General features: G+C 46.6%; 1 protein-coding gene across 1 annotated transcript in view; it reads right to left on the reverse strand.

The window, feature by feature from the left end:
- cd109 (CD109 molecule) overlaps window positions 1-14,249 on the reverse strand; it is a 126,705-nt gene that overhangs the window by 40,629 nt on the left and 71,827 nt on the right. The window contains exons 22-23 of the mRNA XM_078229392.1: window positions 11,653-11,794; window positions 3,428-3,604 (exon numbers count right to left, since the gene is read on the reverse strand). Coding sequence (XP_078085518.1) covers window positions 3,428-3,604; window positions 11,653-11,794 — 319 coding nt within the window. The remainder of the gene's footprint in view (window positions 1-3,427; window positions 3,605-11,652; window positions 11,795-14,249) is intronic.

Below are 14,249 nucleotides of genomic sequence, written 5' to 3' on the forward strand. Positions count from 1 at the left end.
GAAAAAACTTCTGACTATCCACTGTGTCCATGCCTCTCATAATCTTGTAGACTTCTATCAGGTGGCCCCTCAACCTCTGTCGTTCCAATGAGAACAAACCAAGTTTCTCCAACCTCTCCTCATAGCTAATGCCCTCCATACCAGGCAACATCCTGGTAAATCTTTTCTGTACACTCTCCAAAGCCTCCACATCCTTCTGGTAGTGTGGCAACCAGAATTGAACACTATATTCCAAGTGCAGTCTAACTAACGTTCTATAAGCTGCAACGTGACTTGCCAATTTTTAAAACTCAGTGCCCCGGCCAATGAAGGCAAGCATGCCGTATGCCTTCTTGATCACCTTCTCCACCTGCATTGCCAATTTCAGTGACCTGTGTACCTGTACACCCAGATCCCTTAGCCTATCGATACTCTTGAGGGTTCTGCCATTTACTGTGTATTTCCTATCTGTCTTCGACCTTCCAAAATGCATTACCTCACATTTGTCCGGATTAAACTCCATCTGCCATCTCTCCGCCCAAGTCTCCAACTGATCTATATTATGCTGTATCCTCTGATGGTCCTCATCGCTATCTGCAAATCCGCCAACCTTTGTGTCTTCCGCAAACTTACTAATCAAACCAGTTACATTTTCCTCCAAATCATTTATATATATTACAAACAGCAAAGGTCCCAGCACTGATCCCTGAGGAACGCCACTTGTCACAGCCCTCCATTCAGAAACACACCCTTCCACTGCTACCCTCTGTATTCTTTGACCGAGCCAGTTTTGTATCCACCTTGCCAGCTCACCTCTGATCCCATGTGACTTCTGCACCAGTCTGCCATGAGGGACCTGGTCAAAGGCCTTACTGAAGTCCATGTAGACAACATCCACTGCCCTACCCTCATCAATCATCTTCGGCAAAACCCTTGAAAAACCCGAACAAGTTCGTGAGACACGACCTCCCCTTCACAAAACCATGTTGCCTCTCACTAGTACGTCCACTTATTTCCAAGTGGGAATAAGTCCTGAATCGAAGAATCCTCTCCAATAATTTCCCTACCACTGATGTAAGGCTCACCGGCCTGTAATTATCTGGATTATTCTTGCTACCCTTCTTAAACAAAGGAACAACATTGGCTATTCTCCAATCCTCTGGGAACTCCCCTGTAGCCATTGAAGATACAAAGATTTGCCTTCCTAACTGCCGACTGAACCAGCACGTTAACCTTAAGAGAATCCTGAATCAGGACTCCCAAGTCCTTTTGTGCTTTAGATTTCTGAAGCCTTTCCCCATTTACACACACCCCCTTGCATCCAAACATGAGACCCCTTCCCCCCAACCCCTGCACCCCCCGAAACAGTCAATGCCTGCACCTGCATTCCCTTCACCTTGAACATCATACCCCTCCCCCCACCATCCCCCCACTCCTGGAAACTTTCAATGTCGCCACCCCCACACTTCTCCCTGAACATCGGTCCCCTTTCCCCCAACTCCCCCTCCATCCAAACAGCCATCGGCAGCACTCCCAGCTCCCACATCCAATTCCCTCCCCCGCCCCACTACCACAAATAAATAAAAACTCCCCCTCCCCCCCTTGAGGCTCCCACTGTGGACCACCCCTGGCACAGGTTGGAACTCATGATGTGGAGATGCCAGCGTTGGACTGGGGTAAACACAGTAAGAAGTTTAACAACACCAGGTTAAAGTCCAACAGGTTTATTTGGTAGCAAAAGCCACACAAGCTTTCGGAGCTGCAAGCCCCTTCTTCAGGTGAGTGGGAATTCTGTTCACAAACAGAGCATATAAAGACACAAACTCAATTTACATGAATAATGGTTGGAATGCGAATACTTACAACTAATCAAGTCTTTAAGAAACAAAACAACATGAGTGGAGAGAGCATCAAGACAGGCTAAAAAGATGTGTATTGTCTCCAGACAAGACAGCCAGTGAAACTCTGTGGGGGTTACAAATAGTGGGACATGAACCCAATATCCCGGTTGAGGCCGTCCTCGTGTGTGCGGAACTTGGCTATCAGTTTCTGCTCAGCGACTCTGCGCTGTCGTGTGTCCCCTATGGTTGCAGAGGTTGCTGTGGCAGGGTTGTGTGGTGTCATGGTCACTGTTCTCCTGAAGGCTGGGTAGTTTGCTGCGGACAATGGTCTGTTTGAGGTTGTGCGGTTGTTTGAAGGCAAGAAGTGGGGGTGTGGAGATGGCCTTGGCGAGATGTTCGTCTTCATCAATGACATGTTGAAGGCTCCGGAGGAGATGCTGTAGCTTCTCCACTCCGGGGAAGTACTGGACAACGAAGGGTACTCTGTCCACTGTGTCCCGTGTTTGTCTTCTGAGGAGGTCGGTGCGGTTTTTCGCTGTGGCGCGTTGCAACTGTTGATCAATGAGTCGAGCGCCATATCCTGTTCTTATGAGGGCATCTTTCAGTGTCTGGAGGTGTCTGTTGCAATCCTCCTCATCCGAGCAGATCCTGTGTATACGGAGGGCTTGTCCGTAGGGGAAACTATGCAGATGCTGCGACAACGGATGAATGAACACCGCTCGACAATCACCAGGCAAGACTGTTCTCTTCCTGTTGGGGAGCACTTCAGCGGTCACGGGCATTCGGCCTCTGATATTCGGGTAAGCGTTCTCCAAGGCGGCCTTCGCGACACACGACAGCGCAGAGTCGCTGAGCAGAAACTGATAGCCAAGTTCCGCACACACGAGGACGGCCTAAACCGGGATATTGGGTTCATGTCACACTATTTGTAACCCCCACAGTTGCGTGGACCTGCAGAGTTTCACTGGCTGTCTTGTCGATTAGCAGGGTAACTAAGTGGGGGTAGGACCTGGATGGGATTGTTGTCGGTGCAGACTCGATGGGCCGAATGGCCTCCTTCTGCACTGTAGGTTGCAGGTTGTAGGTTTCTACACACAGTCCAAAAGACGTGCTGGTTAGGTGCATTGCCCATACTAAATTCTCCCTCAGTGAACCCGAACAGGTGCCGGAGTGTGGCGACTAGGAGATTTTCACAGTAACTTCATTGCAGTGTTAATGTAAGCCTACTTGTGACTAATAAATAAACTAAACAAAAAGGTTTCTATGTTTCTATTTCTCTGTTCAAGTCTTTGGAGGGAGGAATTGAATTCACAACCCACTGACTCAGAGGTAAAAGCCCCGCCCACTGAGCCACCACTGACCGCATGGGGCTTGAGTTGTCTCTGAAGAAATGAACCACGGCAGAGGAGCTGGGTTGTCCACCAGTTGAAGGCCTGGTGGTTCTGCAGCCAGATTAAATTTAGGAGCCTCACTGGGAGTTAGGATTTGGGCCTGGTGTAAAAGCCGCAGAGTACCAAGCTGAGGCAGACTGTTAGTGTGATCCTGAAAGTGGCTCCCAGCCAAAAGGTTAGTGAGAACCAAAGTGATCATCATAATACAAAACCCACCTTGAATCATGTATGACAGAGCTTTCTCCCGGATCTCCTCATTCACTTGGTTTATGGCTGTGAGGTATTGTAAAATGTAGACATTTGGAGCGAATTTGATCATATTTTGTTCACCACATCCATAAGGCATCTGGAGCAAGTCCTCTAAGCCATTAATAGAAGGTCCAAGGATATCACCTGAAAGACAGAATTGATTCTCAAGATCCATTTAGTTGACATTTGCATTGCAATTGCCACATATTGGCCCAGTTCCCAGCAGATATAAATCATGTTAATAAAGTGTAACCCTAGATGTTAAATATGTATTTTATGAAATGACTCAGTTATAAGATGAGCCAGGCATCAGGTGACTCAAGTACACCAGGGCCCCAAGTAAAAGCAAAATGATACCTTGACACCCTCCAGACAAAAGTCTGGTGGAGTGCGAGGGGCGAAAGGGAGGGGAAGAGAGGAAATGAGTCATTTAAAACAAAGCTGCATTTAGGGAGCACTTCTATCCACAGAAAATGGTCGCCATGATGTGGAGATTCCGGCATTGGACAGGGGAGGGCACAGTAAGAAGTCTCACAACACCAGGTTAAAGTCCAGATAAAAGCAAATTACTGCCGATGCTGGAATCTGAAACCAAAAGAGAAAACGCTGGAAAATCCAACAACAAGGAACGGGATCAATGATCAGATTAGCTATTTCAGTAGTTTTGGGCGTGGGATAAATTATTGGCCAGGCCAGCTCCTTCGAAGCAGTACCATTGGATCTTTTACCAGGCAGACAAGATTGCTGGCTTAAGAAAAAAACTCCTACAGTGCAGCCCTCTCTCTCGGAGCTTTGTTGTAGACTTTGTCCTCAAGCTTTTGGAGCAGCTCCTGAATCCATGGCTTTCTGGCTCGGAGGCGAGAGTGCTACCCACCGAGCCAGGCCTGACACTGAAGAATGCAATAAGGAATGCGGCCATTGATATTAATCAAGTGTCCTTGGATGAAAAGTGTGGAAAGTACTGTATGGAAGGGTCTGAGCTGATGAGCACATTTCAGCTGGAGCTATCTATGCTAATCCCATTTTCCTGGCTTGTACCCTGGTCCTTTTCTATTTACTGGTGGCCCCCACGGGAATCAGTAACTCAGTTGATAAGCCTTTAAGTCTGCTGGAGCCTCGACTTTACGGGGGATTGGATTGTCATGCAGCAGTGCAGTTCAGGATCATTTGCTTTCGCTGGAAGCTTCCACACTCTGCCTTTACCCAGACGCAGAATTCTGTTGAGAAAGGGCTTCCATCATGCTTGGACCCATGCTACATAGCGCGGTGGTAGAAGCTCAGTGAATATTTACTGCATATCAACAACTTTGTTAGTAGCTCCCGTGACTTAACTGTTGTGCCTGAAGAGAGATGACAATAGACTGGGATTGTATTCCCATGAATTCAGAAGGTTTGCTGATCGAGGCTTTCAAGTTATTAAGCGCAACAGACATGGTAGATCCAGAGTAACTATCTTCACTGGTTAGTGAGACTAGGACTAGTGAGCATTGGGGAAAAAATAGAACCCAACCTTTCAGGAGCAAATTTAGGGAGCACTTCTACCCATAAAGGATGATAGCCATGATGTGGAGATTCTGGCGTTGGACTGGGGTGGGCACAGTAAGAAGTCTCACAACACCAGGTTAAAGTCCAGATAAAAGCAAATTACTGCAGATGCTGGAATCTGAAACCAAAAGAGAAAATGCTGGAAAATCTCAGCAGGTCAGGCGGCATCTGTAAGGAGAGAAAAGAACTGACGTTTCAAGTCCAGACGACCCTTTGTCAAAGCATCAGGGTCATCTGGAGTCAAACGTCAGCTCTTTTCTCTCCTTACAGGTGCTGCCAGACCTGCTGAGATTTTCCAGCGTTTTCTCACCGGGTTAAAGTCCAACAGGTTTGTTTGGAATCACGAGCTTTCGGAATGCTGCTCCTTCACCAGTTGAGGCACCTGAGGAAGGAGCAGTGTCTGAAAGTGCGTGATTCCAAATAAACCTGTTGGATTTTAACCTGGTGAAGTGAGAGTTCCTACTGTTTCCACAAAGGATGGCAGAAGTTGGGAACTTCCTTCACCAACAGCAAGTGATAATGGATCAGTTGTTAAGTTTTAAACTGAGGTTGATTAATTTCACAAGGGTGACTCGGGAGTGGGCAGCAAATGCTGCCCTAGCCAGCGGCAGCCACATCTCACAAAAGAAGAAAATTAAAGTTTCATATTTCCATTATCCTTTGCATGAGGAGGTATTTCCTGAGATCACCCCCCGAACCACCAAGCTCTAATTCTAAGATTGTTCCATGTCCAGGACTCTTTAACAGCAGAAAGAAATTCTGTGTGTCACCCCCATCAAATCCCTTTATTATTAACACTGCCATCAGATTTACCATCAATCTTCTCTGCCCTGTACTGCCAGAAAATTTAATGCAAACTGTTCTCATAATTTAAGCCTTGAATTCCTGGCGCTGAGTTAACTGATCTCGAGTTGGAGATATGGGCACAGTAACTGGCCTCAGCATTCCCAAGCCAAGGATGGAAAAACGGGCAAGAGTTGCCATTCCCGCTGACTGCCCAGTCACCCTCGCTGGATATTTCACCCGCACGTGTGGACATCCGCAAGACCATAAGACCATAAGACCATAAGACATAGGAGCGGAAGTAAGGCCATTCAGCCCATCGAGTCCACTCCACCATTCAATCATGGTTGATTTCAACTCCATTTACCCGCTCTCTCCCCATAGCCCTTAATTCCTCGAGAAATCAAGAATTTATCAATTTCTGTCTTGAAGACGCTCAACGTCTCGGCCTCCACAGCCCTCTGTGGCAATGAATTCCACAGACCCACCACTCTCTGGCTGAAGAAATTTCTCCTCATCTCTGTTCTAAAGTGACTCCCTTTTATTCTAAGGCTGTGCCCCCGCGTCCTAGTCTCCCCTGTTAATGGAAACAACTTCCCTACGTCCATCCTATCTAAGCCGTTCATTATCTTGTAAGTTTCTATCAGATCTCCCCTCAACCTCCTAAACTCCAATGAATATAATCCCACGATCCTCAGACGTTCATCGTATGTCAGGCCTACCATTCCTGGGATCATCCGTGTGAATCTCCGCTGGACCCGCTCCAGTGCCAGTATGTCCTTCCTGAGGTGTGGGGCCCAAAATTGCTCACAGTACTCCAAATGGGGCCTAACCAGTGCTTTATAAAGCCTCAGAAGTACATCCCTGCTTTTGTATTCCAAGCCTCTTGAGATAAATGACAACATTACATTTGCTTTCTTAATTACGGACTCAACCTGCAAGTTTACCTTTAGAGAATCCTGGACTAGGACTCCCAAGTCCCTTTGCACTTTAGCATTATGAATTTTGTCACCGTTTAGAAAATAGTCCATGCCTCTATTCTTTTTTCCAAAGTGTACGACCTCGCACTTGCCCACGTTGAATTTCATCAGCCACTTCTTGGACCACTCTCCTAAACTGTCTAAATCTTTCTGCAGCCTCCCCACCTCCTCAATACTACCTGCCCCTCCACCTATCTTTGTATCATCGGCAAACTTGGCCAGAATGCTCCCAGTCCCGTCATCTAGATCGTTAATATATAAAGAGAACAGCTGTGGCCCCAACACTGAACCCTGCGGGACACCACTTGTCACCGGTTGCTGTGATGCCCCCATAGTCGAACAACAAAAGAGGGCCATTTGAGCAGGGCACTAGAGAGGGGCAAGCAGTGAGCCGCAGTCCAGCAAGATACAGCGCTTTCAGGTGAGGACAGAGAGCACTGGCAGAGAAAACGAATAGAAAATAAAGTGAAAAATATCCCACATCTGGCCACTTCAGCCTAAATAAAATGATTGTTTTGAAATGAAATAGATTAGATGCAGATGTGTCTCGCATAAGAATTGAATTCTGAAGGAAGAAAAAAAAAGTTTTCTTTGTAACAATAAATTATATTGCCCAAAATAGACCTGTTAGCTTGAGAAATGTATTCAGATGAAAAACACATGCTTCTCCAAACTGGAAGCACTGCTGATGATTAGAAGATGAAGCCAAGTGAACGAGACGCTAGATCTATCAGTAATCTGTTGAGACTCTTCCATCGTGTGCCTAGTTCTGTTGTTGCACACATGCCTCATGTCTTGAACTTACCAACAATACTGGCTTCGGGTTTAACTCTTCCGACTGTGAAGGGGATGGGCGACAGTGGATGGTGTGAGTTGGAGGTTCCCACTCCATAGATATTGTCACATCCCCCCCGCTTCCGACATCTTTGACAGCCCCTCTTCAGGAAGTCACCCTGAACCAGCATGGGCAGCACGGTGGCACAGTGGTTAGCACTGCAGCCGCGCTGCGCCGGGGACCCAGGTTCAATTTCCGTCTGTGCGGAGTCTGCACATTCTCCCCGTGTCTGCGTGGGTTTCCTCCGGGTACTCAGGTTTCCTCTCACAGTCTGAAAGACGTGCTGGTTAGGTGCACTGGCCATGCTAAATTCTCCCTCAGTGTTACCCGAACAGGCATCTAGGGGATTTTCACAGTAACTTCATCGCAGTGTTAATGTAAGCCTACTTGTGACTAATAAATAAATAAACTTTAAACTAACCTGTGATCATATCTAGATGCCATTCGATCCATCGATGGTGTTCCCTGCTAGACTTCTCCCATTCTACTTCATCTGTTCCCATCAGAATTTCCTTCCATTCCTGCCTCTGCCACATGTTTATCCAGCTTCTCCTCAAACACATCTATTCTATTGACCTCAGCCATTCCCTGTGGTAACAAGTTCCATATTCTCACCACTCTCTCACTAAAATAGCTATGCCCAAATTCAATATTGGGTTTATTAATGACTGCCTTATAGTCTCCCAGTCCTGCTGCTAAAAGTGGAAACATCTGCTCCATGTTCAACCTATCAAACTCCGTCAATAATTTTAAATACCTCTTAATCTACTGTTTACTAAGGGAAAGAACTCCAGTCTAAACTCGAGACTAAACTGCCCCCAAACTCCATCGCTCATCTTTAAAGTGTTTGAATGCTCACCCAAGGGTGAATCCACCCTTGACACAGATCGACTGGCCTGAATGAAGATCCTCTTCATGGTTTATTATTTCTGCTCGAGTTTTTTGCAGCTTCTTCCAGTCAACTATTCCAGCAGCCCTTCAACTTCCTTCCAACTGCCCTCCAACTGCCCTCCAACTGCCCTCCAACTGCCCTCCAACTGCCCTCCAACCGCCCTCCAACTGCCTTCCAACTTGCCTCCAACTGCCCTCCAATTGTCCTCCAACTGTCCTCCAACTTCTCTCCAACTTCTCTCCAACTTCTCTCCAACTTCACTCCAACTGCCCTCCAACGTTCCTCCAACTGCCCTCCAACTTCCTTCCAACTTCCCTCCAACTTCCCTCCAACTGCCCTCCAACTTCCTTCCAACTTCCTTCCAACTGCCAATTCCCTCCAACTTCTCTCCAACTTCACTCCAACTGCCCTCCAACGTTCCTCCAACTATCCTCCAACTTCCCTCCAACTTCCCTCCAACTTCCCGCCAACTTCCCGCCAACTGTCCTCCAACTTCCCTCCAACTTCCCTCCAACTTCCCTCCAACTGCCCTCCAACTGCCCTCCAACTTCCTTCCAACTTCCCTCCAACTGCCTTCCAATACCCTCCAACTTCCCTCCAACTTCCCTCCAACTTCTTTCAACTACCCTCCAACTGTTCTCCAACTTCCCTCCAACTTCCCTCCAACTGCCTTCCAATTCCCTCCAACTTCCCTCCAATTGCCCTCCAACTTCCCTCCAACTTCCCTCCAACTTCCCTCCAACTTCCCTCCAACTTCTCTCCAACTGCCCTCCAATTGCCCTTCAACCTCCCTCCAACTGTCATCCAACTGCAATCTAACCGTCCTCCCATAGTTCTCCCATTGCCCTCCAATCCCTTCTAATTGCCCTCAAATCCCCTCCAGCAACCTCCAACTGCCCTCCAGCAATTCCTCCTCTTTGGCTGGTACACAATCAACCCCCAGTCTCAGCCTTCATTCACCTCAATCGTTCAGGGCAAATAAGCTCCATTGGCACATCTGAATGAGTTGCTCATATCATTTCAGAAGGCAAGAGTCAACCGCATTGGTGTGAGACTGGGATCAAATGGACAAGGATGGCAGATTTCCTTACCTAAAGAACCATAGAAACATAGAAAATTACAGCTCAGAAACAGGCCTTTTGGCCCTTCTTGTCTGTGCCAAACCATTTTATGCCTAGTCCCACTGACCTGCACTTGGACCATATCCCTCCACACCCCTCTCATCCATGAACCCGTCCAAGCTTTTCTTAAATGTTAAAAGTGACCCCGCATTTACCACTTTATCCGGCAGCTCATTCCATACTCCCACCACTCTCTGCGTGAAGAAGCCCCTACTAATATTCCCATTAAACTTTTCTCCTTTCACCCTTAACCCATGCCCTCTGGTTTTTTTCTCCCCTAGCCTCAGCGGAAAAAGCCTGCTTGCATTCACCCTATCTATACCCATCAAAATCTTATACACCTCTATCAAATCTCCCCTCAATCTTCTACGCTCCAGGGAATAAAGTCCCAACCTATTCAATCTCTCTCTGTAACTCAGCTTCTCAAGTCCCGGCAACATCATTGTGAACCTTCTCTGCACTCTTTCAATCTTATTTACATCCTTCCTGTAACTAGGTGACCAAAACTGTACACAATGCTCCAAATTCGGCCTCACCAATGCCTTATATAACCGTACCATAACACTCCAACTTTTATACTCGATACTCCGATTTATAAAGGCTAATGTACCAAAGGCACTCTTTACGACCCTATCCACCTGTGACGTCACTTTTAGGGAATTCTGTACCTGTATTCCCAGATCCCTCTGTTCAACTGCACTCTTCAGAGTCCTACCATTTACCCTGTACGTTCTTCTTTGGTTTGTTTACCGAAAGAACCATGTGGGTTGTTGGACATTTTAAGAGCTCACCATTACTGATATCAGCTTTTTAATCCCAGATTCTCTTTTTCTGTTTACTTCTGAAATTAGTTGAATTGAAATCCCCTCGTGGGGAATAAACGTGATTCTCTAGACTAATGGTAAGTGAGCTTGATCACTAGCCTAGTAACATAACCATATCTGTGAATAAACAACTTGTGAGGGGACAGGTGGACAGATCAATGTGTTTAAATTGTTGAAAGGATTTGATTGGGTTGATGTGGAGAAATGATTTCCTTTGGCTGGGAGAGGAAACCATGAAAGAAGGGACATAACGTTAAAAGAAACAAGTAGTGGAAAACTACCCCCAAAAGACTGCGTGGGGTCAAATGGAGATTTCAAAACTGAGGTAGATAGATTTCTGAAGATGAGTTATGTTGGATTTGAAATGTTGGGTGGGATTTTATGGCCTCGCTCGACCCGAGACCCAAAAATCCCACCTGAGGTCAACGGACATTTTCATTGTCCGCCCCTTTCCCGCCAAGGGTGCCGGCGGGGGGGGGGGGGGGGCGGGGTGGGGGGCGGGGGGGGGGGGCAAAGTGTTACCATCTCGTTTACTGGTATGGGATAGATGAAGACTCCAGAGGCGGTGGGTAGAGGTTCAGGTGGGGCAAGATAATGGGCTTGGGGAGCAAGGAAGGAACAGACTAACGGGATGGAGGGATAGGCTTCTTCCTGAAGTTGCTAGCCTTTTCCTTCTGGGTTGCTGACATCCTGCACAGTCGGGTGAAGACAGGTGGGCTGGAGAGAGTGATACGAGTGTGCTGGATTGGTGCTTAAATATGGCACTGGAACCTTTGAACCTGTTAGCTGAGGGCAGGCAGACGAATCAGCTACCCGTCTGTCAGAGGGGAACACAGCTGTGCATAATTAATGAGGTTCCAGGCACAGAGTCTGGCGCCACCACACTTAGTCTCAAAATGGGGGGATTCCGCTCACTGAGTCGTTCCAGCATTTCCTGTTTTTATTTCAGATTTCCAGCAGCTGCGGTATTTTCTTTTAATTATCGATAGATTTTTTCTGGTTAAAGGCATCAAGGAATGTGGACCCAAGGCAGGTAAATGGAGTGAATTTACAAATCAGAGTTGGATCTCATTGAATGGCAGAATGGGTTCGAGGGACTGAATGGCCTACATTATCTTGTTACGTTCCTAGTCCATTCTCTGCCTCACCAAGAGCAATGTCAGAGGAGATCCAGAGGGCGTTCAGTTAAATACAGCAAGCAGAGCTCCTTACCAATCACACTGACGTGAGCGACCTCGCTGCCATTCACCACGTTATCCGGAAAGGTAAACCGCACCTCCTTGGACCAAAGCTCTCCGCCAACCTTTGGGGCCACAAAGAGTGACTGAGAGAACGACTGCTGGATTCCTTCAGCCTAGAGACAGACAGGGAAGTGTGTCATTAAACACTTCCGGCTAAAAAGGATAAAGTGAACACTGCAAATGTAGAATGATAAAGACCAGGAGGCAACTTATAATAAGAAAAACAAAGGGTCTACAATGTTTACAGAGCAAAGAACAATGCAGCACAGCAAGACACCCTTTGGCCTGTGTTAGCTCTTGGGTAAAGCGATCCAATTTGTCGCCCCCCCCCCCCCCCCGCTACGCGTTCTCAATCATTCTGTCATTTATCTTTCCCTTCAAGTACTTATCCAATTCCCTTCTGAAAATCTGAATCTGCTTCCAGCGCATTTTTTCAGGCAGTTTATCTGAGGCCACACAACTCTCTGTGTGAAAGCACTGATCTCACCCCATCTCTGGTTATTTTACCAAGAAATCTTAACCCTGCGTTCTTCTGGTTCTCAACCCACTAGATGCAGTTTCTCCTTACTTACTCTATCAAAATTGCTCATGATTTTAAACAGGGCTAATATCATAGAATCCTACAGTGCAGAAAGAGGCCATTCGGCCCATCGAGTCTGCACCAACCACAATCCCACCCAGGCCCTATCCACATATCCCTACATATTTACCCACTAACCCCTCTAACCTATGCATCCCGTGACACTAAGGGGCAATTTAGAATGGCCAATCAACCTAGCCTACACATCTTTGGACTGTGGGAAGAAACCGGAGCACCCGGAGGAAACCCACGCAGACACGGGGAGAATATGCAAACTCCACACAGACAGCGACCTGAGCCGGGATTCGAACCCAGGTCCCTGGAGCTGTGAAGCAGCAGTGCTAACCACTGTGCTACCGTGCCGCTGTCAAATCTCTTTCTGAACTTCCATCAGATCAAGACTGATCTGAGGATTATTGCACCCTTTCCTGTTCATAGAGTCATAGAGGTCTACAGGATAGAAAAAGGACCTTCAGCCCATCGAGTCTGCGCCGGTCAAAGACAAACCATCCAACTATTCTAATCCCAGTTTCGAGCACTTGATCCATAGTCTTGTGTGTTATGGCATCGCAAGTGCACATCTAAATACTTCTTAAATGTTCTGAGAGTCTCTGTCTCCATCACCCTTTTAGGCAGTGAGTTCCAGACTCCCACCACCCTCTGGGTGAAAAGGTTTTCCCTCACATCCCCTCTAAACCTCCTGCCCCTGACCTTAAATCTATGTCCCCTCACTATTGATCCCTTCACTAAGGGGAAAAGCTTCTTCCTGTCTACTCTATCTATGCTCCTCATAATTACATGAGCGGTCACACAACACCAGGTTATAGTCCAACAGGTTTATGAAATTACAAGCCATCGGAGCGCTATTCCTTCGTCAGGTGAAGTGGAGCGAGACACGTAGGCACAGAATATATAGGCGGAGTGTTGATAGTCCGACACCAACAGGTAATCAAGGGTGTCAAAGGATAAGTACATACTGAGTCGTGCAGTGTAAGTCGGCTGAATAACAAGTCTTTACAAGTAATCATGAGTGCTTATAGATAAATGTAAGCATTAACTATAATCAGTATGTGTAAAGTGTCATCAGGTTGTATAACAAGTGAAGGGATGACCTAAGAAACAATAATTTAAGGCAGAGGGATCATTACAAGCAATCAAAGAATGAGATGGTGCTAAACACTACGCAAACTCATTCAGGCAGAGAGATCATCACCTGTAATCAAGGTGTGCATGGTGTCAAAGCAGGATACTCAGGGAGATTTTTCCCCCACACAACAGTATAGTGGGGTTAATGTAGCGCGACATGGACCCGAGATCACGGTTCAGGCCATTCTCATGAGTGCAGAACTTGGCTAGCAGTTTCTGCTCAGCAACTTTGCGTTGTCATGCGTCTCAAAGGCCACCTTCATCTCATAATTATACACATCTCAATCCTATTCCCTTACCACATTCTAACACATTCCTTTCTAAAACCACTGGTGAATATCTGGTTCAGAGTTCATGTTGCTATGTTAGAGGTCATTTCGAGCTCTGCAACAATTACAGTTTAATTGTAGAAAATGGAATAAATGCAACTAAAACAAATAGATAAGCCATTTAAAAGGTTGGGGTCATGTTGACCTAAGGGGATAGCAGCTAAGAAAGTAAGAGCCATAAAATAACAATGGAGAGCCGGAAACATTATGCCTACACTACTTGCAAAGAGGGAGTAGAGGCTTGGCAATAGCGCAGTGGTATTATCATTAGGCTATTAATCTACAAACTCAGCTAATGTTCTGGAGATCCAGGTTCGAATCCCACCATGACAGATGGTGGAATTTAAATTCAGTTAAAAAAAAATCTGGAATTAAGAATCTACTGATAACCATGAAACCATTGTCAATTGTGGGAAAAATCCATCTGGTTCACTAAAGTCCTTCGGGGAAGGAAATCTGCCGTCCTTAATTGATCTGGCCTACATGTGATTCCAGAGCCACAGCAATGTGGTT

The sequence above is a fragment of the Mustelus asterias genome, chromosome 15 (assembly GCF_964213995.1).
Source record: "Mustelus asterias chromosome 15, sMusAst1.hap1.1, whole genome shotgun sequence".
In the NCBI taxonomy this organism is placed as follows: Eukaryota; Metazoa; Chordata; class Chondrichthyes; order Carcharhiniformes; family Triakidae; genus Mustelus; species Mustelus asterias.